Raw genomic sequence first — 26,309 nt, 5'->3', positions numbered from 1 at the left:
GTAATTATTCTAATCTTATCATGATTTCTATGCGAGGGATGTATAAGGATTTGTAGTATTCTAATCTTATCATGATTCCTATGTGAGGGATGTATAAGGGTTTGCATGTATTCCTTGAGTAATCATTTAAAGCTGGTTGGTTGGTTGAGTGGAGAAGGGACCAAACTAAGCAGTCATCAGTCCCTCCAACCTTGGAGTAACTAAAGCCGATAAAATACCATATTAGAAGAGGGAACTACAATGTCCATAAAATGATAAACTATTAACAGGGAAGGAAGGAAAAGGGCAGAAGAAAAGGTGAGGGAAAGAAAGTGACTAATGACAGGGACATGAAGGAAGAAGAACAGGAGACAAGAGAGATGCTTAAGACATAAAAGACACCATAAGGAAAGGAGTGGGAAGGCAGAGGACTAGGGTGAACCACCAAGCCCAGTTGAAGCCAATATGATCGGAGAGAAGTGGGGAGTAAGAGGGCCTGTCATCCCCCCCACTCACTGATAAGGTGGAAGGTCCTACCCTTAAAGTGATAAAAACCCTCATCATGAATAAAATGTAAAATGAGATCCGCTGCTGAGGCAGTCTCAGCCAACACCAGGGGTAGCGAGTCTGGAAAGCTAAAAGTCCATCGTAGGGCAGCTAATTTGGGACAGCCCAAGAAGATGTGGGCCACAGTCAACATCGATCCACAACGACAGAGAGGGGGGTCCTCGCAATGTAGGAGGTAACCGTGAGTCAGCCAAGTATGGCCGATGTGGAGCTGGCTCAGGATGACAGAATCTTATGAGAGGTCTGTAAGGAGGACCACCACAGAGTTGTATATTCCTTAATCACCCTGAGCTCGTTCGGCGAAGAAAGAGTACGCCGTTCTGCATAGGCCCAAAACCTGATGACGTAATGCCGAGCGAAGGTCTATTTCCGGAATGTCAATAGCAAGAGATGGCCTAGTAGTAGCCAATTTAGCCAGTTGATCAGCAAGTTCAATGCCAAGAATCCCAACATGGCCTGGGGTCCAAATGAAAACCACTGAGCACCCACGTTGAGCAAGGAGAGAAAGGGAGTCCTGGGTAGCGATGACCAACAGGTGGCGAGGGGGGCACTGGCCAATAGCGTTCAAATCACTCAATGAGTCACTACAGATAGTGAAGGATAGTACTGAGCAGGAGTGGAAATGGCCCAGTGCACACAAGATGGCTACCAATTCTGCAGTAAAAACACTACAGCCACCTGGCAATGAATGAAGTTCCGTGCGTCGTGCATAGATGTAAGCAAAACCAGTGCGGCCAACAACCATGCTGCCATCAGTATAGATCACTTCTGAACCCTGAAAGGAACTGGGGAGACAGTAGAACTGGCGGTGAAGAGCAATCGTAGGGACAGAACCCTTTGAATCAATCGAGCGACCAAGACACAGCTGTGGCCAAGGGACGCACCACGGAGGGGTACGTGTGTGAGTGGAGAAAAGAGGTGGTAAAAGGAATTGCTGGAGCTCAGAAAAGAGTGATTGAATGCAGACAACCATGGAAAGACCAGATCGTGGCTGCCGCTGCGGCAGGGGGATCTCCATGTCTGGATAAAGGAGACCATAATTAGGGTGCTTTGGGGGTGCAGCGAACGTCGAGCGCATAAGATATCAGCTGTTGTTGGCGCAAAACTCACAGTGGTGGAATCGCCGCCTCTGCAAGAAGGCTAAGCACGGGGCTAGTCCGGAAGGCACCAGTCGCAAGTTGGACCCCACAGTGGTGGATGGGCTCTAGTATCTGCAATGTCGACGGCGACACAGAACAATAGACAGGACTTCCATAGTCTAAACGAGAGACTGGACTAGCGTTTGATACAATCGCAGGAGAACAGAGCGGTTTGCACCCCAGGTGGTATTGAACAGACACCTAAGAACATTGAGATGGGACCACCACGTCCTCTTCAGCTGGCGAAGATGAAGGAGCCATGTCAACCGGGCAGCGAAGACCAGACCCAAGAAGAGATGGGAGTCCACCACCTTGAGGGGCTGGCCATCGAGGAACAAGTCCGGATGGGGATGGTCTGTACGGTGACAGCAGAAATGCATGACACACAACTTGGCCGCTGAAAACTGAAAGCCATGGAAGAAAGCCCATGGGTGTGCCCGGCAGATTGCCCACTGTAAACGGCTTTCTGCACGGCCCATTACAGAGGAAGCGACATAGATATAAAAATTGTCAGCATACAAAGATAGGGACACTGTCGGCCCAACAGGCATCACCAGACCAATAATGGCTCTGAGAATGATAGGGATGCTCAGCACTGAAACCTGTGGAACCCCATTTTCTTGCCGATAGGGAGTGCTGTAGGAGGAGTCAACTTGGACCCGAAAAGAGAAGGGCCCATTCTTGGAGGGTGGAGAGGATATGGTGGCACCAGGTGGTGTCTAGGCTTTATGCAGATCAAAGAAGACTGCAAGGAGGTGTTGCCAATGGGCAAAAGCCGGCCAGATAGCAGACTCCAGTTATCCACCATATGGCGGCCACGGCGAAAACCACCTTGAGTAAATGACAAAAGGTTGTGGGACTCAAGGATCCAAAACAGCCACCAGACTCTGCAGGCATTCAAGGAGCTTGCAGAGGGTGTTGGTAAGGCTACTTGGATGGTAGCTATCCAACTGAAGAGGTGGCTTCCCAGGCTTCAACAATGGAATAACAATGCTTTCCTGCCACTGGGTAGGGAAGAGTCCCTCACTCCACAGACGGTTGAAGAGGGTCAGTATACAATGGTGGCCAGCCACCGATAAGCATTGGAGCATTTGGTTATGTATCCGATCCGGTCCAGGAGCCATGTCTGGACAAAAGGCGAGGGTGCTGGCGAATTCCCACTCACTGAATGGGGCATTATAAGGCTCCAAGCAGCGAGAAGCAAAAGACAAAGGCAGTCATTCTGAGTGCTCTTTCTAGAGAAGGAATGTGGGCATATACTGAGCTGATGGCGAAGCTTGAGCAAAGTGTTGAGCGAAATTTTCTGCAAAATGCCGGATTGGTAAGGACAACACAATGTACAGAAATTCCTGCAACCCGGTGGGAGGACGGTGGCCAAAAATTCGCCTGAGTTTTGCCCAGATTTGTGAAGAGGGGATGTGTGGTCCTATGGTACCAGCTACATATCGATCCCATCAAATCCGTTCCTGAAATTTTTTAGGTAGCAGGTCCGGGTGCGGAGTTGTTTAAAGACCTCCTTTATGGCTGCAGCAATTTCCGGAGTTCACCAAGGGACCATCTCCCGATGGGGGCAACCTGAGGAGGAAGGGATTGCTGAAACAGCTGCTGAAAGGATGGTGGCAGTCAAAGTCTGTGTAGATTCATCAACACTGTCGTGTGGCAGTATAGGGGGAATGAGAGCAGAGGAGAAGGCACCACAATCAGCCTTAGAATGGCACACCTGGGAGGGTGACGGAGCGAGAGACACTGAAGGAAGGTCAAAACAATCAGGTAATGGTCATTGTCACATAAGTCATCGTGGACACCCCACTGAATGGAGGGAAAAAGGCCAGAACTGCAGATGGAGAGGTCAATGGTAGAGAAAATGCTGTGCGCCACACTAAATTGTATGGGAGCACTTGTGTTTAGTAAAAAGAGGTCAAGCCCTGCCAGAACAGCTTCAACTGTCCTGCCCAGAGCAATAGTCGTATGACTAACCCAAAGAGGGTTGTGGGCATTAAAGTCACCTAGTAGCAGGAAGGGAGAAGGGAGTTGTTGAAGAAAGGTGGTGAGGGCAAGGGATGTGTGCAGTCTGTTAGATGGAAGGCAGAAATTACAGATTGTGATTGGAGTGGCCAGATGGACCCTGACAGCAATGGCTTCCAGAGTGGTAACAATGTCCTTGCGGACCAAGGTGCAAATACCACCAGAAGGCTGCAGGGGGGCAATTTGGTTCCGACAGAAAGCGTGGAACTCACAAATGGCAGCTGAGTAAGAATTGACAAAATGGGTTTCCTGGAGTGCAATGCAAGCAGCAGAGTAGAAGGAAAGAAGGGGCTGCAACTCTGGAAGGTGACGCAAATATCCCTTACAATTCCACTGGAGGGTTCTCAAGCCAGAGTCCAAATGGGAAGCGAACGGACCGGAGTCAGTCATGCCACCGAGTCGCCATTTGTTACCGATAAGGATGGGGTAATATCCATATACATGGGGTCAGACTCTACTGGTTCATTGACTGGAGGAGGGGAAGGCTGCACCTCAGGGGATACCAGATGGCCCTTGCCCTTGTTCTTGTGTTTCTCCTTCTTCTCTTGGGAAGGAAGAAAAGGGAAGACTTCAGTGAGGGTGGGCACAGAATTAAACCTGGCAACCTTGGCACCCACTGGCTGTGGATCGTGCTGCCGATGCGGAGCAGCAGATTGCCTTTCAGGCGGGTGACGGGAAGAGGAGTCCCGGGAGAAAGCTCCAGTACCGGCGGCGGCCGAAGAAGGGGAGCACTTCTCCAGTAGGGGAGGGGGAGCAGCACCCAAAGGGGTGGGTATGGGTACTGACGGGGAGGTGGAGTGGGAGAGTGAGGAGGAGGCGGCTGAAGGTATGGGGCGAATGGGATGGAACTGGAAGAGGAGGGGGTAGGAGGGGGAATGGATGTAACTGAAGCAAAAGTAGAAGTCATAGACACGGGATGGAGCCAGTCATACTTTTGATGAGCCTCGGTGTAGGTGAGCTGATCTAAGGTTTCGTACTCTTGAATCCTTCTTTCTTTCACAAACACCGGGCATGCAGGCAAGTGTGGAGAATGCAGTCCATGACAATTTACACACACTGGGGGAGGGGGAGCACAGGCACTTCCTTCATGGAGGGGCGCCCACTGTTACCGCAGAGAGGATCATTGCTGTTGCGGGAAGACATGTCCAAACCATAAGCATTTAAAGCATATCATTGGTGGTGGAATATAAGGTTTTACATCACACTGATACACCATTACCTTGACCTTCTCTGGGAGGACATCCCCCTCAAAGGCCAGGATAAAGGCGCCCGTAGCGGTGCGATTCTTTGGAGGGCCTCGCTGCACACGGCGAATAGAACGAACCCCTCGCCGCTCAAGGTTAGCATGGAACTCCTCGTCAGTTTGGAGAAGAAGATCTTGGTGGAAAATAATTCCCTGTACTGAGCTCATAGATTGGATGGGGCGTGACGGAGACTGGGAGATCACTGAGGTCACAAGAACATAGGGTGTTAGATTGGGCAGCAGACGATGTCTTTATGAGCAAAGCACCGAACTGCATTTTACTCATCGATTCCACTTCGCCATACTTATCTTCAATCGTATCCATGAAAAATAAAGGCTTGGTCATGGCAAAACTTCCACCATCCATCCTGGTACAAACCAGGTACCGAAGGAAAGGTTTCAACCCAAGCCGGCAAGCTTGACTCTCCTCCCAGGGGGTGGCCAGGGAAGGGAATACCGAAGGATCAGAAGAAGCAATCTCACATATGCTATCTCTCTTAGAGACAGCCACTGAATGGCCAGAATGGTGAAGCTTTTGTTGCTTCATGCTCAAGGCATCCGCCCTAGTGCCACCCACTCCGATCAGGGGCTCATCTCATGGGTGCCAGCCAGCCACAGCGAGGGCCGCCTGGCACGGCACCATTGCCGGGAGATCTGGTGGCCCAAAGTGATTAGCATCGACTCCTGGGCATACACAAGATGTTAACAGCTCAGGTACTAGCAGTGTGATCCCTGTGGTTTCAGGGGGCTCAGCCAAGTGGGTACATAACAGCCCCAACACATGGACTGGTTACCGTGCTGGTGACCTAGTAGGAGGGGGGCCAGGGTGCAAAGGGAAAGGGGAGGGGAGGGGGAGAGGAACCTGCACCATGGAAGCTAGACAGGGAGTTCATCCCCAAATGGCTCACACTGAACAGAAAATTTTGGAAATGGAGGTCAAACCCCAAGGGGACCAAAAACGCCAAAAAGGAAATGGAAACAGCAAACTAAACAATAGCACAGACCAAAAGAAAGCCAGGAGGATAGCCAGGTCGACAAAAAGAAGTCCACTAAGAGGGTAGAGAGGGGGCAGGGACAAAGGAGAAAGGATAGGGAGGGAGAGAAACTGGGATGGTAATGCAGCCTGGAAAGGAAAGGAGACTGCAGTAGCTTGGGGGGGCCCATGCGCGCCACACACGTACCCACAAAAGGACTGTGGGACCCCGGGGGGGGGTCATTTAAAGCCGGTTCTTGAAACTTTGTTAGTAGACTTTCTCAGTACAGTTTACATCTATCTTCAAGAGTCTGTCAGGTGAGTTCTTTCAACATCTCAGCAACACTCTCCCAAGGGTCAAACAAACCTGTGACCATTCGTGCTGCCCTTCTCTGAATACGTTCAATATCCCCCGTTTGACTGATTTGGTATCAGTCGCACACACTTGAGCAATATTCTAGAACTGGCTGCACAAGTGATTTGTAAGCAACTTCCTTTGCGGACCAACTGCAGTTTCCCAATTTTGTACCAATAAACTGAAGTCTAGCACCTGCTTTACCCACGACTGAGCCTATGTGATCATTCTATATCATATTCCTTCAAAGGGTTACACCCAGGAATTTGTATGAGTTGACCAATTCCAACCGTAACTCACTGATATTATAGATGTAGGCTACTACATTTTTTTTTTTCATTTACTGAAGGGCACAATTTTACATTTATGAACATTTAAAGTGAGTTGACAATCTATGCACCACTTTGAAATCTTACCTAGATTTGACTGAATATTTATGCAGCTTCTTTCAGAGTGTAATTCATTATAGATAACTGGATCATCTACAAAAAGTCTGAGGTTACTATTAATATTGTCTGCAAGGTCATTGATACACAACATGAACAGCAAGGGTACCAACACATTTCCATGGGGTACATCACAAGATATTTCCACATCTGTCAATGACTCTCTGACCAAAATAACATGCTGCATCCTTCGTACCAGAAAGTTATCAATCCAAGTCACAAATTTCATTTGATACCCCATATGATTTTTATTTTGACAATAAGTTTAGGTGTGGTGCTGAGTCAAATGTTTTTCAGAAATCAAGAAATACGGCGTCTGCACGACTGCCTTGATCTACTAAGGCAATCAGTATGTCACATGAGAAATGTGCAAGTTGGGTTTCAGACGACTGAGGTTTTCGGAATCCTAGCTGGTTGGCACAGAAGAGGTCATTCTGTTCAAGATACCTCATTATGTTTGAGTTCAGAATATGTTCTAACATTCTACAATAAATCAGTGTCAAGGATACTGGACGGTAGTTTTGTGGATCACTTCTACTAACCTTCTTGTAGACACATGTGTCCTGTGCTTTTTTCTAAGAACTGAACGCTTTTTTATTAGAGGGATCACAAAAGATTACAGTCAGAAGAGGGGCTAACTCACCCACAAATTTAGTATAGTTTCTGATGGGGTTTACGTCAGAACCTGGGGCTTTGTTCATTGTTAACAATTTCAACTGTTCCACAGCACCACTGATACTAATACTTATTTCACTCATCTTTTCAGTGGTATGAGGATTAAACTGGGGCAATACTCTGGGTTTTCATAAAGAAACATATCAAAAATGGAGTGAAGCATTTCAGCTTTTGCTTTACTACCCTCAATTTCAGTTCTGGTCTCATTCACCAGGGACTGGGAACTAACTTTGGTGCTGCTAGTAGCCTTTACATATGACTAGAATTTTTTTGGATTTCGTGAAAGATCATTTGATAAAAATCTGCTATGGTACTCACTGAAGGCTTTACGCATTGCTCTCTTGACAGCCAAACATGTTTCATTCAGCATCTCTGTATCTATAGCTCTATGCTTTGTTTTACAGCTATTGTGCAGTAATCTCAGTACCATTAGAAATTTAGTTACAGTGACTGTATACTATGTGCAGGTCCCTCCCATTATGGACTGTTCTACTCGGTACGCATTTCTCCAGTGCACCGTCAATTATTCTTTTAACCCTTTGTTGCCTGACGGTACTTAAAAGTACCAGTAAGTTTTGACTCTCATTATTTTCTCGTGGTGCAGTTTCGTGATCTGAGAGCCTGTCGGTGCTTAACAGTAACTCTGCTCTACTGTTTCATAGTTGTTATTGTGCAATACATAGACCTCTCTGGCGGTCAGAGCTTGAAATTGTTTTTCGCGCGCTGCTGTGAAAACAGAAGATTGTATGTGCTTGTTTCCATGGTGTTGCCTGAATTTGTGGGCAATTTATTGAAACTTCCGTTGAGTTTTCCATTGTACATACTTATCTTCTTTGTTTTTTTATAACAGTTTGAAGCATTACGTTACAAGTGAATGAGATAAAGTGGAAAATATAAGGCGGACTTATTAGTACCGTCAGGTTGTGCGAACACTTTAATGTAGCAGCAACGCATTACCTCTCACTAGTTGTTCTGTCCACTTTTTCTCACACAGAAATCCGTAAATACATTTGCCTGTGGAACAATTAGAAAAAACAGGAAAGGCTTGCCAGGGAATTTACCTAAAGAAAAATGTCTAAATCAAATCACAGAGTGTCATCTCTAGAACTAACAGTATTTCAATGGAAGGAAAATAAAGTAGTGTATTTTGCGTCAAACTTCCATTGCACCGAACAGAGCGTAGTGACAAGAAAACAGAAAGATTGAACTAGTGTGACTATACCATGTCCAGTTATTGTATGTGATTACAATAAAAAGATGGGTGGTGTGGATCATGCAGACAGATTACGTTCAACTTATGGTCTTGACAAGCGATCAAAGAAATGGTGGCACCGTCTCTTCTGGGGAGCAACAGAAATTGCTTTTGTCAATGCTTACGTCATTTTCAGTGATCTACATGGGGCACTGCCACTGCTGGAATTCAGGCGTGCTGTGGCACTAGGGCTAATGAATGAACAGCAAGTGCCAAATCTCAAAAAGAGAAACTCTGGTAAAGATGAAATAACTCTCCCAAAGAGAAGGAAGGATAACTTTTCTGTTCCGAAGGATGTACGTCTTGGCAACCGAGGAAACCATTTTGTAGTGTTCAGTTGTAAAAGAGGACGATGCGAAATGTGTGCAAAAAATAAAATTCAGTCGAGACCACATTCACAATGTAGTACATGTAAAGTGTATTTGTGCTGCAATGAGAAAAAGAACTGTTTCCTACAATTTCATGAGGTATCACTAAATATGTGATATGTATATACTGTCAAAAATGTATAGCCAAGTTACCATGTATTGTGAAGTTGCTCTAGAATAAATTTATGCGAAATTTAAAAAAAAAATTCAGAAATATCATATTTCTGTTAATTTTCTAATGTAAAAATATTTAATATTTATGTGGAATAAAGTACAAGTTATAAAAATTGGAGCATTTTTCTGCGCATGTTGTGATTCTGTCCATGGAGTCTGACGGTACTTCTGAGTACCAGGAGAGAAAAAAGTTGCAAAAAATAAAATAAAATTTTACAAAAAATCCTACCGTCATTTGAGGCCACAATAGCATAAATTCTGCAAAGAAAATGTTAAAAAGTAAAAATTTTCTTATGTCAGGAAACGAAGGGTTAAACTTGAGCCATAGTTCCTCTACATGCTCTTGCTTTGTGCTAAAAGTTTCAAATTCCACTTTGCAATATGATACCATTGCTTTTTTATCTAGTTTACTAAACATGTATACCTTTCTGCTGGTTTTTGATGTACCTCCACTCACGATGTGCACAATTTCAGAAATGATGTGTCCATACAGTTCACATGTGCACTTGGAGGCCACCTAGGTCAGCCCCCTGGTGTGCTTTGATGAGTCACCAAAGAAACAGTATTATTTAAGGGATCGCAAATGAGTGCTTGGCCTGTTCTGTACCCTGTATAGCTGTTGTCCATTCAATGTGTTCAGCGCTATGCACAACCTGTGCTTAACTGTATCTTAAGTTGGCTGTATGAAGTACTAAGTTCCATAAATCATGTTTTTCCTCGCTATAACAAACTTGGCGACGAGAGAAGATTATGTTTCTTCTGTGGTTAGTGTCTGTGCTAAGTCACCCGACAAACATCTTGATGGAAGAAACACTCCAACGTATCGTTGCCCAGCAAGAAGCTTTCACAGATCAACAGCAGGTTCTGACCATTGCTCCCAATCAAGTGGCATCTGCACACTCGCGGCACGTTTGTCTTTCGTCTGTGCAACTGTTGCCCCTTCCCGCACATGATGAATTGGTCGAAGACTGGGACTCCTACGAGACACTGTTACACCAACATTTCCAAGTTTTCAGCATGGGAGATGCCAACCTGTGTAGGGCTTTCTTACTTTCCTGGCTTTCACTGCATGTGTATCAGTTGTGCCAACTTGCATCTTAGCAACAACCGGCCACCTTATCATTTGATGAAACATGCAAGCTTTTTTCAATTTATTACTGTGACAATACACAGGTCATTGTGATGGACATAGAATTTTACTGTTGTCAGAAATGCCCACTCTTATAATGTCTGGACAGCTGAATTACATGGGTTGAGCTGTCATTGTAACTTTGTCACTAGTACCCATCACGTATCCTGTGCTGATCAAATGGTGTGTGTGACATTATTATTCGTCTGGTCCTGGATTGGGAAGTCCACGAAAAAGAACTTCAGTGTGAGCATCCGACACTTACAGATGTGCTCAATATAGCACAGTCCTTTGAGGTGTCACGAGTCACAAGTGATCAGATTGCTGAGTAGGGGGAGGTACCGGAAGTTGCTCAGTCAAACCTGTTAGGCAAGCTGCAATTGTTTAGGACAAAGGGGCAGCTGTTGCAGCAGTGCAACACTCGACTCAGCGTCACATGGGGCAGCGTTGGTTGTGGCCTCAGCAGCAACAGGCAGCGTCACAAGAGCAAATCAGCAACTGGAGTCATTCTACTCTAAGTTTTCATTGCCATTTTCCCCTCGGGTCAGTTGTGCTACCGGTTGGTTGGACTGGAGAAAGAGACCAAACTACACGGTCATCAGTCCCACCGACCTTGGAATAACTAAAACCGATAAAACCTCACACTATAAGAGGGAACTACAATGGCCATAAAATTACAAATTATTGACACAGATGGAAGGAAGAATATGGAAGAAGAGAGGAGGGAAAGAAAGTGACTAATGACAGAAGCGTGAAGGAAGAAGCACAGGTAAATAAGATAGACATTCAAGATAAAACAGACCCCATAAAGAAAGGAGTGGGAAGGCTGGGGTGAACCACCAAATCCAGTCGAAGCCAGTCCAATCAGGGGAAGGGGGGAGCAAGACGGCCTGACAGCCCCTCCACCAACTGATAAGGTTGAAGGTCCCACACTTAAATAAAGTGATAAAAACCCCCATCACAAAGAAATCGTAAAACTAGATCAGCCATTGAGGCATTGTCAGCTAACACCAGGGGTAGCAAGTCTGGGAAGCTAAAAGTCCGTCGCAGGGTGGCAAAGTCGGGATATTCCAGTAAGAGATGAACCACAGAACATTGATCCAAAACGACAGAGAGGGGGGTCCTCACGACGGAGGAGATAACCATGAGTCAGCCAAGTATGGCCGTTGCGGAGCCATCAAAGGATGACAGAGGCTTTCCGAGAGGCCCATAAGGAGGACTGCCACATAGTTGTAAAATCCTTTATCGCCATGAGCTTGTTTAGGAAAGAAAATGTGTGCCATTCTGCATTCCAAAGTCCCAGAACCTGACGACATAACACCGAGCGAAGGTCCATTTCTGGAATGCCAACAGCAAGAGATGGCTCGTTAGTAGCCAATTTAGCCAGTCGATCGACAAGTTCATTACCAGGTATCCCAACATGGCAGGAGTCCTACAGATAGTGAAGGACAGTCCCGAGCAAAAGTGGACATGGTCCAGTGTGCGCAAGACGGCAACCAATTCTGCAGTAAAAACACTACAGCCATCTGGCAAGGAATGAGGTTCCGTGTGTCTCACATACGTATAAGCATAACCAGTGTGACCAGCAACCATGGAGCAATCAGTAGAAATCACTTCTGAACCCTGGAATGAACTGAGGAAACAGTAGAATTGGTGGCGAAGGGCCTCTGGAGGGATAGAATCCTTTGAATTGATGGAGACATCAAGACAGCTTTGGCCGAGAGATGCAACACAGAGGGGTACTTGCGTAAGCAGAGAAAAGAAGCAGTAAAGGGAAGTGTCAGAGCTCAGAAAAAGAGTGACTGAATGCGGGCAGCCATGGTAAGCCCACATCGTGGCCACCGTCGCAGGAGGTTGATCTTCATGTCGGGTTAAGGAGACCATAATTATGGTGCTTTGGAGTGCAGCAAATGCGGAGCGCATAAGGTATCAGCTGTTGTTGGCGCAAAACTCGCAGTGGTGAAATCCCTGCTTCTGTGAGAAGGCTAATCAAGGGGCTAGTCCGGAAGGCACCAGTCGCAAGTCGTACCCCACAATGGTAGATGGGGTCTAGTATCTGCAATGTCGAAGGTGACAAAGAACCATAGGCAGGACTCCTGTAGTCTAAGTAGTCTAAACGAGACTGGACTAGTGCTTTGTACAATCACAGGAGAATAGAGCGGTCTGCACCCCAGGCGGTATTGCACAGACATCTAAGAACACTGAGATGTAACAAGCATGTTCTCTTCAGCTGGCGAAGATGAGGGAGCCATGTCAACCGGACATTGAAGACCAGACCCAAGAAGTGATGGATGTCCACCATCTCGAGGGATTGGCCATCGAGGAACATGTCCGGATGGGGACGGAATGTACAGCGACGGCAGAAATGCATGACAGAAGACTTAGCCACCGAAAACTGAAAACCATGGGAGAGAGCCCATGATTGTGCCTGATAGACTGCCCCCCCTGTAGATGGCGTTCTGCAGCACCCATGATGGAGGAAGCGATGTAGATACAAAAATCATCAGCATACAAAGAGGGGGACACTGTCGGCCCAGCAGCAGCCACCGGTCTGTTAATGGCAACGAGAAAGAAAGGGATGCTCAACACGGAACCCTGTGGAACCCTATTTTCTTGCTGATGGGAAGTGCTCTAGGAGCAACCAACTTGGACCCGGAAAGAGTGACAAGAAAGAAAGTTACATATAAAAACGGGCAGAGCACCATGAAGGCCCCATTCGTGAAGGGTGGTGAGGATGTGGTGGCGACAGGTGGTGTCGTAGGCTTTATGCAGGTCAAAGACTGCAAGAAAGTGTTGCCAATGGGCAAAAACCAACCACATAGCAGACTCCAGGTGGACTAAGTTATCCACCGTGCAGTGGCCACTGCGAAAACCACCTTGTGTCAATGACACAAGGTCGTGGGATTCAAGGATCCAAAACAGCCGCAAGACTCACCATGCATTCAAGGAGCATGCAGAGGGTGTTGGTAAGGCTACTTGGACAGTAGCTATCCAACTGAAGAGGTGGCTTCCCAGGCGCCAACACCAGAATAACAATGCTTTCCTGCCACTGGGTAGGAAATACCCCCTAACTCCACAGATGGTTGAAAAGGGTCAGTATACGACAGTGGCCAGCCACCGATAAGTGTTGGAGCATTTGGTTATGTATCCAATCCGGTGCAGGAGCCGTGTCAGGACAAAGGGCGAGGGCACTGGCGGATTCCCACTCGCTGAATGGGGCATTTTAAGGCTACAAGCAGCAAGAAACGAAAGACAAAGGTAGTCATTCTGAGCCCTCTTTCAGGAGGAGGAACGTGGGTGGATACTGAGTCGATGCAGAGGCTTAGGCAAAGTGTTGAGCAAAATGCTCTGCAACAAAGTCCGGATGGGTAAGGATAACACCACGCTCAAAAATTCCTGCAATGCTGGCGGTAGGACGATGGCCAAAAATTTGCCCGAGTTTCGCCCAGACTTGTGAAGAGGGGGGTGCGGACCTATGGCAGCCACTGAACAAAGGTCAAAACAATTGGGTAATGATCGCTGTCACATAAGTCATTGTGGACATCCCAACTGAATGGAGGGAAGAAGGCCGGGACTGCAGATGGAGAGGTCAATGGCAGGGAAAGTGCTGTGCGCCACACTAAAGTGTGTGGAAGTGCTGGTGTTTAGGAGACAGAGGTCAAGCTCTGCCAGAACAGCTTCAACTGTCCTGCCCAGGGCAAAGAGGGTTGTGGGCAATAAAGTCCCCTAGAAGCATGAAGGGAGAAGGGAGTTGTTGAAGAAGGGTTGTTAAGGCAAGGGATGTGGGTGACTTGTCAGGCAGGAGGTAGAGATTGTGGTTCGAGTGGCCAGATGGACTGACAGCAATGGCTTCCAGAGTGGTATGGAGGGGAACCCGTTTACTAACAATGTCCTTGAGGACCACGGTGCAAACATCACCAGAAGCCCGCAAGGGGCCAATTCAGTTTCGACAAAAAGCATGGAACCCACGAAGGGTGGGTGAGTAAGGATTGATAAAATGGGTCCCCTAGAGAGCAATGCAAGCAGCAGAGTAGGAGGAAAGAAGGGGCTGCAACTCTGGGAGATGACGCAAATAGCCATTACAATGCCACTGGAGGATTCTCAGGCTGGAGTCCAAATGGGAAGCAAACGAACCGGAGCCGGTCACGCCACCGAGTCGCCGTCCGTCACCGATAAGGATGGGGTAATGTCCATATAGGTGGGGTCAGACCCTGTTGGATCATCGGCTGGAGGAAGACAAGGCAGTACCGGAGGGGCCTTGCTCTTGTTCTTGTGTTTCTGCTTCTTCTTTTGTGAAGAAAGAGAAGGGCACATTGCAGCGAGCTCAGGCATGGAATTACACCTGGTAATCTTAGCGTCCACTGGTCGCGGATCGCACGGCCGATGTGCAACAGCATATCGTCTTTCAGGGGAGTGCTGGGAAGAGGTGTCCTGGGAGGAAGCTCCAGTACCGGCGGCTACCGAAGAAGGGGAGCACTTCTCCGGCAGAGGAGGGGGAACAGCACCTGAAGGGGTGGGTATGGGTACTGTTGACGAGGGGGAGGGGGAGGGGGAGTAAGAATGGGAGAGTGAGGATGAGGCTGAAGGTGTGGGGAGAATGGGTTGGTGCTGGGAAGAGGAGGGGGTCGACGGGGAATAAGACATGACTGAAGCAAAGGTAGAAGTTATATGCACGGAATGGAGGCGTTGATACATTTGACAAGCCTCGGTGTACGTAAGTCAATCTATGATCTTGTACTCTTGAATTCGTCATTCTTCCAAATACACTGGGCATGCTGGCGAGCATGGAGGATGTTGCACATTACAATTTACACACGCTGGCAGTGGAGCACAGGCACTCCCCTCATGGAGGGGGTGCCCACAGTCAACACAGAGGGGATCATTGGTGCAGCGGGAAGACATGTGTCCAAACCATAAGCATTTGAAGCATCTCATTGGTGGTGGAATGTAAGGTTTTACATCACACCGATACACCATCACCTCTACCTTTGCTGAGAGGGCATCCCCCTCAAAGGCCAGGATAAAGGCACCTGTATCGGTGCTATTGTTTTTAGGGCTTAGATGTACATGACGGATAAATCGGACTCCTTGTCGCTCGAGGTTTGCACAGAGCTCCTCATCAGTTTGGAGAAGAAGATCCTGGTGGAAAATAATTCCCTGTACCTAGTTCAAAGATCACGGACGACTTCATCAATACAACTTGGGAAATAATGTGTAAATATGACTTCGGAGGTATATACAGGCCAATCAGCATGATGTAAAGCCCAGCAGGGTAACCTGGTCATCGGATGGTGGGAAGGGAATGAGAGAATCAACAGGAAGTGGTCACTATCACAGCAGTCATAATGTGGCAACCAGCAAAACGAAGAGAGGAGAGAAAGGGAAGAAAGTGAAAGATCAGTGGCAGGGAAGTTGCATACATGGCACTAAAATGAGTAGGGGAACCATCATTAAGAAGGCACCGGTCGCCATCCGCAAGAAATGGGTCCATGAGGAACCCCAGACAAGACAGCAGGGCAGCAGACATAGGTGGCCTGTCAGGAGGGAGATAGAGATTACGGACTCCAATTGGACACAGACGACAACTGCTTCCAATTTGGTATGAAGTGGGATCCATGTAATAACAATATCTGTATGTACCAACATGTAAATGCCACTGGAAGCCCTTAAAGGGCCAACCCAGTTCCAACAAAGCACAGAACACATGAACGGTCGGTTAGTGAGCATCAGTAAAATGAGATTTTGGAGAATAACAGAAGCTGCCGAGTAAAAGGCAATAAGGAACTGCAACTCTGGGATGTGACAGTAGTAGCCATTGCAGTTCCACTGAATAATCATGGAGTGGGTATCCAAATGGGAGGCGAACAGGCTGGAGCCAATCACACTGGCAGGTCACCATCAATCATGAGGATGGGGTGACATCTGTAAATAAGAAAAAAATGGTTCAAATGGCTCTGAGCCCTATGGGACTTAACTACTGTGGTCATCAGTCCCCTAGAACTTAGAACTACTTAAACCTAACTAACCTAAGAACATCACACACATCCATGCCCGAGGCAGGATTCGAACATGCGACCGTAGCAGTCGCGCGGTTCCGGACTGCGCGCCTAGAACCGCTAGACCACCGCGGCCGGCTGTAAATAAGAGGTCACACTCAGGTTGCGAGGGGGGGGGGGGGGGGGGGATAGCACCTCCAGTGGGCAAGCCTTGTCTCGAGACTTACATTTCTTCTTCTTCTTTCATATGTTGAGGAGGGCAGGGTATGGAGGAGTATCTCGAGGGGAGGGCATGGGAAACGTGGGGGAGTGGGAGATGAGGGGGGCACAGGACTGCAGTAAGGAAGAGGGAGGAGGGGGAAAGAATGTAACAAAGGCAAAAGTAGAAGTCATCGACACAAGATGAAGTCTATCATATTTCTGACGAGCCTCAGTGTAAGCTAAACGATCAAGGGACTTATACTCTTGTGTCTTCTTTTCTTTCTTGTACGCCAGGCAATCTGGTCAGTGTGGAGAGTGATGGTCATGACAATTAATGGACGTAGTTGGGGGAACACAGTGCTCCCCTCATGGAGTGTGTGTCCACATTCACAGCACAAAGGGTCCTCCATATATTGGGAATACATGTGCCCAAAACACAAGCACCGAAAGCAACTCATGGGTGGTGGAACGCGTGGCTTCACAACACACGGGTAACATGTAACCTTGACCTTCTCTGGGAGGATATATCCCTAAAAATCCACAATAACGGCATTGTATCTAGGCAATTGTCCTTATGACCTTTCTGCACACAATGAATGAAACGAACACCTCATCATTCCAGATTGGCATGGAGTTCCTTATCAGTTTGAAGGATGAGGTCCCTGAACCACATTTAAGGACTGGTAAGGTGTAATGGACACCGGGGAATCGCCAAGATGATAAAGCGTGATGGGCTGCAGATCAGGTGGCAGAAGTAGTTTTGATCAATATGGAACCCGACAGTGCCTTACTGAGAGACTCCACTTTGCCAAACTTTTCTTAGATATTTTCCACAAAATATAACAGCTTTGTGGTGGTGAATGTGTCCCTATCCATCCTAGTACAGACCAGGTAGTGGGGAAAGTGTTTCACCCCAAGCTGGCAAGCCTGGCCCTCCTCACAGTGTGTAGCAAGGGAAGGGACGGTTGTGGGGTCAGAAGAGGTAGCATTCAACGATCCATTACCAATTAAACAGAAGCCCACAAAAGAATGGTCAGATTTTTGGAACTTGATACATTTCATATGCAACACATCCACCCTGACATCACCCAATTCGATCAGGGGCTCTCCTCATGGGTGATCCAGAATGACAAGCAAGCATTCCTAGGCACACTTGGGAAGGCAAAAGCCAAGATATAAGAAGTGTGATCCCTATGTTGTCAGGGATACATAACAGGCCCACCACATGGACTGGCTATTGGTGCTTGTGACCTTTGGCAGTGGAGTAGGGATACAGAGAAGGAGGGGGAGGGGAAAGGGCAGGGGGGGAGGGAAAAGGGCAGGGGTGAGGGGAAAGGGCAGGGGGGAGGGGAAAGGGCAGGGGGGAGGGGAAAGGGCAGGGGGGAGGGTGGGAGGGAGGGAGGAATCCATACCACAGACACAAGGGAGGAAGTTTTTCCCCAAATGGCTCACACTACAGAGAGGAAATTTAGAAACAGAGGTTGAACCCCAAAGGGGGACCAAAAACATTGAAAAGGAAAGACGAGAAAGAAAAGGCACGCAGAACAAAACCGGAAGGAATACAGTAAACAAGGTGGACACCACCTCGACATAAGTAAGAACGCCAAGAGAGGGGAAGGAGGAGGCAGCAGGGAAGGAGCAAGGAATGGAAGGGAGGGGTACAGGAAAGGAAGAATGGGCTGCAATAGCTTGGGGCCCCATACATGAACTCACGAAAGAACACCTGGGGGGATTTTGTAATGCTAATCATTTTGCATCTGAGGTTACTGTACACGACACAATGGCATTCACATTGTATTGTTATAAGGGAAAGTTAATTTGCCACCATTAACACAATTTATTTTTCAATGCACCGTACCAGGGACTCACTTCAAATGATAAAACAATTACAGAGAACCTGAAGAATTATTTCAAGAATGCTTGTAGCTACAATGCAACACTTGCTATGGGTCAGATCTGAGGCTAAAATTTGAAACACAGTTTTATGTGGAGTATATCGCTTTAAGATAAATGACACTTATCATAGATCAGATCCACTGTCTCAATTGGTGGAATTTAATTTCAACCACAGGCAATACAAGTGATAAATTAATTTCAAAAATTTAAATAATGAAGGATATGTAAATCATTATCTTAGCAATATACATTACAGTCTTGTTCAACTATCTACCACAAGATAATCAGTTTTCAGTATTTATAAATAATTAATGGACTAAAGGTAACGATCACCAAACAGCTGAGGTGCCGAGTCTCAGATATATACCATTAACGCAAAGCATAATTGGAATATATATGTAAAGTATTGTGAGACTCCAAGAGGAAAGTGAGCACCTGAACCTACTTATCAATTACTAACTCCATCTGATGTAATTTCCAACTCTGAATTAAATTTGTGGCTCAGCTGACAAAGATTGGTTATAGACTCGTTTAATGCTCCCCTCTGTGGAAATCTTCAGTAAGGATGAAATTATATACATCTCAACAGAGCACAAGGCGAGGGAGTGATGTAAGAATGGACTAGGATATTGGAGGATTGGATGGGTAGTGACATACCACTCTGGGAGGGTGGGAGGATTGTAGGCAGGATATTCCTTGTTCTGGGTGTGGAGATAAGCAGTCAAAGCCCTGGTGGAGGATATGGTTCAGTTGTTCCAGTTTGGGATGATTCTGAGTGGTGAGGCAGATGCTCCTTTGTAGTTGGTTCCTGGGGGTGGATAGAGTATGGGAAATCTGTCTGCCTGACTGGAAGTCTTAGTAAGGCTTTCAGCACACTGGGCAGATTTCCCATCACTGCAAATGTGTTGACAAAGGTTGGCCCTATTTTAGTACGCAAAGGACGGTAGCAGGCACTGTGCTTGACATGGACAGAGGTTTGGATGCTGTCGACAAGAGAGGTGGAGGACAATGTGCCTACTTTCTCTCCTCACCCACTCTATCTGGTACCAAGTGCACGGGTTTTGAATACGTGCCAGATGCCATGGACCTCGATTACCACTAGAGGTCTCTCCAGCCATCGCGCTGTAAGCCGTGGCTACGAGCGCACTCCTAGCCCGCGTATAATGTGAGGGCGCCACAGTGGAGCACGTGGTCCAAGCGGTCAATAGCAACGTACTCTATCAGGTATTTAAGCGCCTGCCTCTTGCTCAGCAGGCAGTCTGATATTCGCGTTAGTCTATCGACATCTCGCCTACAGACAGCATGTCTGCTTGGTTTCCGTGTATGAGTGGACACTGTGGATTCGTGAGGTTTCACTTGTGACTCCGTTGCTATTTGCGTGTTGTTGTTCGTTAGGTCTTGCTAGGTCATTCATCGTTGTTTATGTAAGTCCTTCCCCTTTCGTTTTGTTTGTTCACGGGCCGCTCCCGTTTGGTCCCACCACGCTTTAGTTCCCGGCAACCCCGCAACCGTTCCGCTTGCAGTTACAGCACTCTACCTGACACAAACCCTTGATCCAGGTGAGCTACAGTCCTCGCAAAATGTTGTCAGTCACGATAATGTAGGCATACAGGAGTATGTGTATAGATCTGAAGAACTGTTTGGGAGCTAGCAACATTTGACATCTTGCAGGCATCACCTGCAGGGAACAGCGACCATAAGGAATAAAACTGTGGAGCGGCCACAAGTTGCATACAACTTCCTTTTATTACAGGTTTTGCTCATCAGATGCAAGCATCTTCAGAAATTTGGTGGCCAAATGTAAAATGTCATTTTACGTCTGATGTCACCACTGTACACAGTGAGATACATTTAGTATGTTGCCGCTAGATACTAAATTTCTGAAGACATTCATGTCTAATGCATGAAGCCAATAATAAAAAAGTTGTGTGTGACCTGCAACTGCAATACAATTTTATTTTTAATCACAGTCTTGTTTATTTGCTTATCGAAAATCAGAACCTCAACTATGTAGTGAGTTATTACCTTTACTCCTTAAATTATTTGTATTCCACCAACACTGTAATTAATTTTAGAACTGCAAAGCTACTGAGCCATTAGTTACAAAAATGTAGTGTGTAAGAGAACAGAAATGTCTGACAGTTTATGGTAGTGAACAGCTTTAAAAGAGGACAAACTGAAATATGCAATGTTAAATATTTTGTGCCTATAAAGGCGAATTCAAATGCACACAGATAATGAAGCAAGACCAAGCAATGTACACTCAGTCTAAAATTGGCAATGAAAAAGGGAGCTATCCACTGCTATCTGTGTCCCTGACTGTGATAGTCAAATTCAAATGGCTCTAAGCACTATGTGACTTAACATCTGAGGTCATCAGTCCCCTAGATTTAGAACAACTTACACTTAACTAACCTAAGAACATCACACACATCCATGCCCGAGGCAGGATTCGAACCTGTGACCCTAGCAGCAGCGCAGTTCCGGACTGAAGCACCTAGAACCACTGGGCCACAGCAGCCGGCCTGCGATAGTCAATAAATGCCCAGAGGAGGTTGTTTTGTCATCACTAACATATTCTGCTTCATTCTCTGTATGGAATCTTGCAGTTATCCTTTACTCTGGTTGAAGCAGTAATCTTAGTGGAAAAACATCCACAACTGGAAGATCAGCTTTCTTAAAGGTTCCAGATAATTTGTAAATTCAGCACCGTGGAGCTGCCAAAAAGATGGAAAGGAGGAATCGGCTAGGAAGAGTAACTGGCCAAACCTCATTGCCTATGTTGAACACACATTATTTGCAACTTATTAAAAAATCCGTGTAAAGTGTGTTTCCATTTCAATATTTCCATTTAGGTAACAGTTATTAGTGGCAAAATGTTTCAGGACTCTCTCACTCTTTTGTTCTATTACATTGAGGAGAACGGGGAGGACAGGACTGACTTACCTCCAAACACAAATTACAGTTTAATCCATAATATTGGCAATGCCCCAGTCTGACTTACCAAACTCATTGTGTCTGACTATTTTTTGCCACTTGAACGGAGATTCCCTTGAGAAACTATAAGCCATTCTTTCAGCTACATGGTGGTCTGTTACACAGCATTTCCTGGTTATTGCTTATTACATCCACTACAGTTATAAAGGAATAAAGTGTCACAAAAAGAGAATTTTCAAAGCCAAGCCAATCATAATTAGTAGGTAAATAACATACCTCAAGGAGAATGATTGAACCACTGACATTGTTTTTATAGTAAGCAAGAGGTAATGACACTGACTCTCCAACTGCCTTAAGTGCTGCAAAGTGCATAACGAGGGAAATTGGATGCTGAAACACAATAAAAATATCTTTAAATTCCAGTATCTTACACATGATAATAAAATGGGTGAAAATTAAATCTCCTATAATTACAAGCCAATTCATCATACATCTCATGCTAGTAATTAAATTTTACATTACATGATATTGCTAAATCCTACAGATTATACTGATAAATGTACCAGGAATTTCCACTAGCACGTACAGGAAATGTAAAAAACTGAATTATTGTACATGACATCTTAGCAATATTAGTTATACAGTAGAGTCCAAGTAAAATATCAGTACAATAACATATCAAATTTAGAAGCATAAATAATTTAAAAAGTTCTAAATTTGGAATGTAACTCTACTCTGAAAAAAGATGTCCAAATGGACATCAGTAAATATGAGCTTCAATAAGCAAACATCTGGGTTGCTTAACCTGGCTGCTGTACACTACAGGATCAGCACACTGCCGGCATCAGTATGTTTGTATCGGAGGACACAAGCATCTAAATTACAGTCCACACTGGACATCAATACAAAAAAAATCAATGTCAGAATCTGTTTTGTACTAAGCAAGATATACACAAGTACCATGAGACGCCGCTAACACACAGGCACAACACTTGTCTCGTGCCTCCCAGTTTTGCGCACTGCTCTCCAGATCGCACTCAAACACTCAATCTCTTTCTGCTTCAGTGACACTTCCTTCAGTGCATCATTTACACCCACCAATAGTGTGATCAGTTGCTACAGAGAGCACTGTCAACCATGGACTACATCGCTTCTGCCTTGTACTGGCAGACAAAGAAATTCTTCGACAGACAGGCACAAAATACGTGTCGCAGACAAATAATGTTTTGAACCAGCAGTCAGACAATTCAGTTCAGTGCCTGCAGCCAGTTTTGTACAGTTCTATGAAGACCACCTTCTGACTTAGCAGTTGCTTTTTATGGAGAACTAAGACCATTAACAAAGTGTCTACACAATTTACATCTCATTGTAGTGACTATATGGTAGACTACCAAGAGACAGCAAAGTTATTTGGATATCATTGTATTAGGTTTAGGACATCAAGTGCCATGCACCAAATTGTACCCAAACTAACTACTATGTTGTAACATACTCTTTATAAATGTTATTGGTTATTTGTTATTCTGTTGCCACATTTCTGTTATAATGCCACCCTTTCAAACAAGTGTTTAATTGTACAGTCAGCCACCTTTACAGGACTGGACATTTCACCTGAAATAACAGTAGCATTCACTAACTTCATTCACAACATTTTGGCAACAAGGACAAACTTTAAACATTGTTGACAAATTGTCTCCAATATCCAACATTTGGCGGGGGAGTGGGATTTAAAAAATCAGAAATTTTTGACAACTAGACAGTGCAAACACACAGCATTCTCTTTACTGGGTGACAAGTAAAAATAAAACAATACTAGAGAAAAGAGATAAATTACTAGGTATGAAAATTTTTATTTTCACTTGTTTCTTAGAGTTTGTGATCAATTTCACCATTTTTGTGGCAACACTGCATGGCTTAAAATATTCTGTTCATAGTAGATTCAAGGGTTGCTAATCCGTTTCCTTTCCAGGGTAAACTTCCATTAATTTTGTAAACTGTTCTTAGCACATTTCTGAGACATGGCCCAACCAGAACTCGTCCTACAGACAATGCTAAATTTACTACAACAGCTGTCAGCAAACCAAGAACTCCTACGGTTGAGCAGGCACAAGTTGATCTCTGAAAATTGCAGTGGGCTAGAGGTGGCAGCTTTGTGGGCCTATCTCAACCAATAACGTAACGCAATTTTGCAAACGTCTCTATGGCAGTGCTCCAGTGTTGTCACAGCTCTGTAGATGGTTACCATTTTCGCCTGCAGCCATTAGCTCTTTACAGCTGAAAGCTGGTAATAGTGCTGTGAGCTTTCAGGGATCATCTTACGCTGTCTTGACTTTAGCAGTGTGCTTGGCCAGACTTGAAGAAAGCAATAACGAAGGCCACAAGCAACCACTTCAATTAAACATGCTGCAACCACCCTTTACAGCATCTGATTGGAAAGCTGTGACCTGGAACAACTACATCCAGCATCTGGAGCAGGATTATCTCATTAGATTTCAGGTGATCTGAAACGAAAATCACCTTTGGCCAGGAAACGAAACCTGGCTTACCTGGAGTGCTGGATACCCAATCACCTTCAAAGTAGTTCTCTTGGGACTCCACACACTTCTCCCAGCTGTGCTGCCTTGTTCGAAGCATGCCAAAAAAGCCTCTTTTGGAATGGAATTTAGTTCAGCTGTTATTGCTGCCATAATGTCCTCTCTTGTCTGAAGTCATGTACCTTTCAATGGCATCTTGAGTTTGGAGACCAGCCAGAAGTCACAGGAGGCCAAATCAGGAGAGTAAGGAACCTGCTGAGACACAGTAATCTGTTTTTTCTCAGAAAAAGTCTGAAACAAGTGTGAGGAATGTGCTGGAGCATTGTTTCAATAGAAGCGTCAATTTCCTGTTGACTGCACGTCTGGTCTCTTGCGCCACACTGCATTATGGAGGCAAAGAGGACTTCCCTGTAGTTTTCTTTGATGAGTATTTGACACTGTGGTGCATACTTATGGTGCACCACATCACAGGAGTCAAAGGAATCAGTCAGCATCACTCTGACATTGCTGCATACTTGGCAGGCTTTCTTTGGTCTCAGTGATGAGGAATGTTCCCACTGTGATGACTGGGATTTGGTTTCCAGGTCATACCTGTGCACTCAGGACTCGTCACCAGTGATTATGGTGTTCACAAAGTTCGGGTCACTGTTTGTGGAGTCCAGAATGTCCTGTGAGACTTCAACAAGAAGTTGCTCTTGCACCGCCATCAGCAGTTTTGGCACGAATTTTGCTGACACTCTCTTCATGGCCAAACCTATGATCACAATGAAATGCACTGAAAAGGTGATGATGCCCACCTCTTCCACAATTTCTCTGATAGTCACACGATGGTCCTTCATCACAGCATTCGCTTTGGCAATTACCCGGTCATTTCAGCATGTTGATGGCCGATCGGAGCATGGCTTGCTCTCCACCGATGCGTAACCGTCTTTAAACCAGCTGCACCACTCCCTAATCTGTGTGATGCCCATAGCTTCGTCACCGAAAGTTGTCTGAATCTTTTGAATTGTTTCCACCTGACCGTCACCCAATTTCTGGCAAAATTTGATGCAGTAGTGTTGCTACAGTTTTTCCTTCATTTCCTTTGCAATGAAAAACCAACACAACCATTACACACTACCTCACTCAACTACTGCTTGCCAGCAAATGATGCTTTTGTCCGGTGGGAAAAAATTCATGCATGCACGTGAAAGTTCAAGGTTGGCTCATGCAAGTATGCTAGATTCATTTGGATCACGTCTTCAGAAAAAAAGGTTCAATACTTTTCTAACAGACCTTATATTTCAACTTATCCTGAAATTGTCACCTACTTGTGAACTGGTGACATTTTCATAACTGAAATTAAAGACATGCTTGCCAAATATCTTGATTTGCAAGGTCATGCTGCTGCTGCGGTCAGATAATGATCTTTTCAATGTTTCAATAATTCAAATCAAAACTATAAAGAGTGGATTACTCAATTGTAGGGCCTGACTTGGGAATGTAAAGTTCATTGTGTAAATGATCAGTGTACGAAACATTATGCAGACTCACTAATTTGTGACCAGCTCACCACACACTCTCATGACAAAGTAAGGAAGGACCTGCTTAGTCTAACAAACCTGTCTTTACAAGACTGTTTGCCACTAATCTGGGCATATGAACAGCACGTATCTGCTGAAGCAATACAGTGCAAAAGATTACACATCAACCTCCAGCATGGTCATACAACCTGTAGGGCCAGATCCAGAAGATACTGGGAGTGCATACTACTTGACTGAAACATTCGTAAACAAGTTCAGAAATACATACAAAATTATGATCTTGTTCATGCTGTGGTGTAAACCACAAAACAGAACATTTTTCCTGTCACAACACATACTGCAATTACTGTGAAATGAAATGATTGTATGGCATTATTAGCCAGGAGACCTCATACAGGGTTGTTTGACCACCGAGTGCAAATCTTTTTACTTGATGCCACTTCAGCGGCTTGGGTATCTATGATTATGATGGTGATGATGATTATGACAATGATGACACTTATTTCCCGAGCAGATAAAATCTCTAACCCAGTTGGAAATCAAACCCGGGGCCCTGCATGGCAATCAGCCGTGCTGACCACTCAATGTAAAAAGAGCAGACAGAGGTGAGGTGTACAAAATGAAGCACAACCAACAAAAACAGCAGACACTCATGTGTCATGTGATGGTTACAAATAAAAAGTGAAAAATAGATCAAAACATGGACAAATTCAAAAACTTTCACAGGTGAAACATCTGGCATCAGTAAGTCGTTATCTGTGACTCTTTGAGTTAACGAAATGCCAAGTGAATTTCAAATTGACACAGTGTCATCAATTTCAATTTTTAATTTGCAGGCGTACCGAAAAGTTTGGAATGCCGAAGTTAACAGATATTCAAAGTTCACTGTTCAGTTAC

The 26,309-nt window shown here is 45.4% G+C and overlaps 1 protein-coding gene across 2 annotated transcripts in view; it reads right to left on the bottom strand.

Moving 5' to 3' along the window:
* Positions 1–26,309, bottom strand: part of LOC124802514 (UDP-glucose 4-epimerase) — a 110,902-nt gene that overhangs the window by 51,380 nt on the left and 33,213 nt on the right. For both annotated transcript variants that reach the window (XM_047263351.1, XM_047263352.1), the window contains exon 3: positions 21,632–21,745. In XM_047263351.1, coding sequence (XP_047119307.1) covers positions 21,632–21,745 — 114 coding nt within the window. The remainder of the gene's footprint in view (positions 1–21,631; positions 21,746–26,309) is intronic.

This window comes from Schistocerca piceifrons, chromosome 6 (genome assembly GCF_021461385.2).
Source record: "Schistocerca piceifrons isolate TAMUIC-IGC-003096 chromosome 6, iqSchPice1.1, whole genome shotgun sequence".
NCBI classification, from domain to species: domain Eukaryota; kingdom Metazoa; phylum Arthropoda; class Insecta; order Orthoptera; family Acrididae; genus Schistocerca; species Schistocerca piceifrons.
The sequence above is the reverse complement of the archived record's forward strand: the minus strand, read 5'-3'. Positions and strand labels throughout refer to the sequence as shown.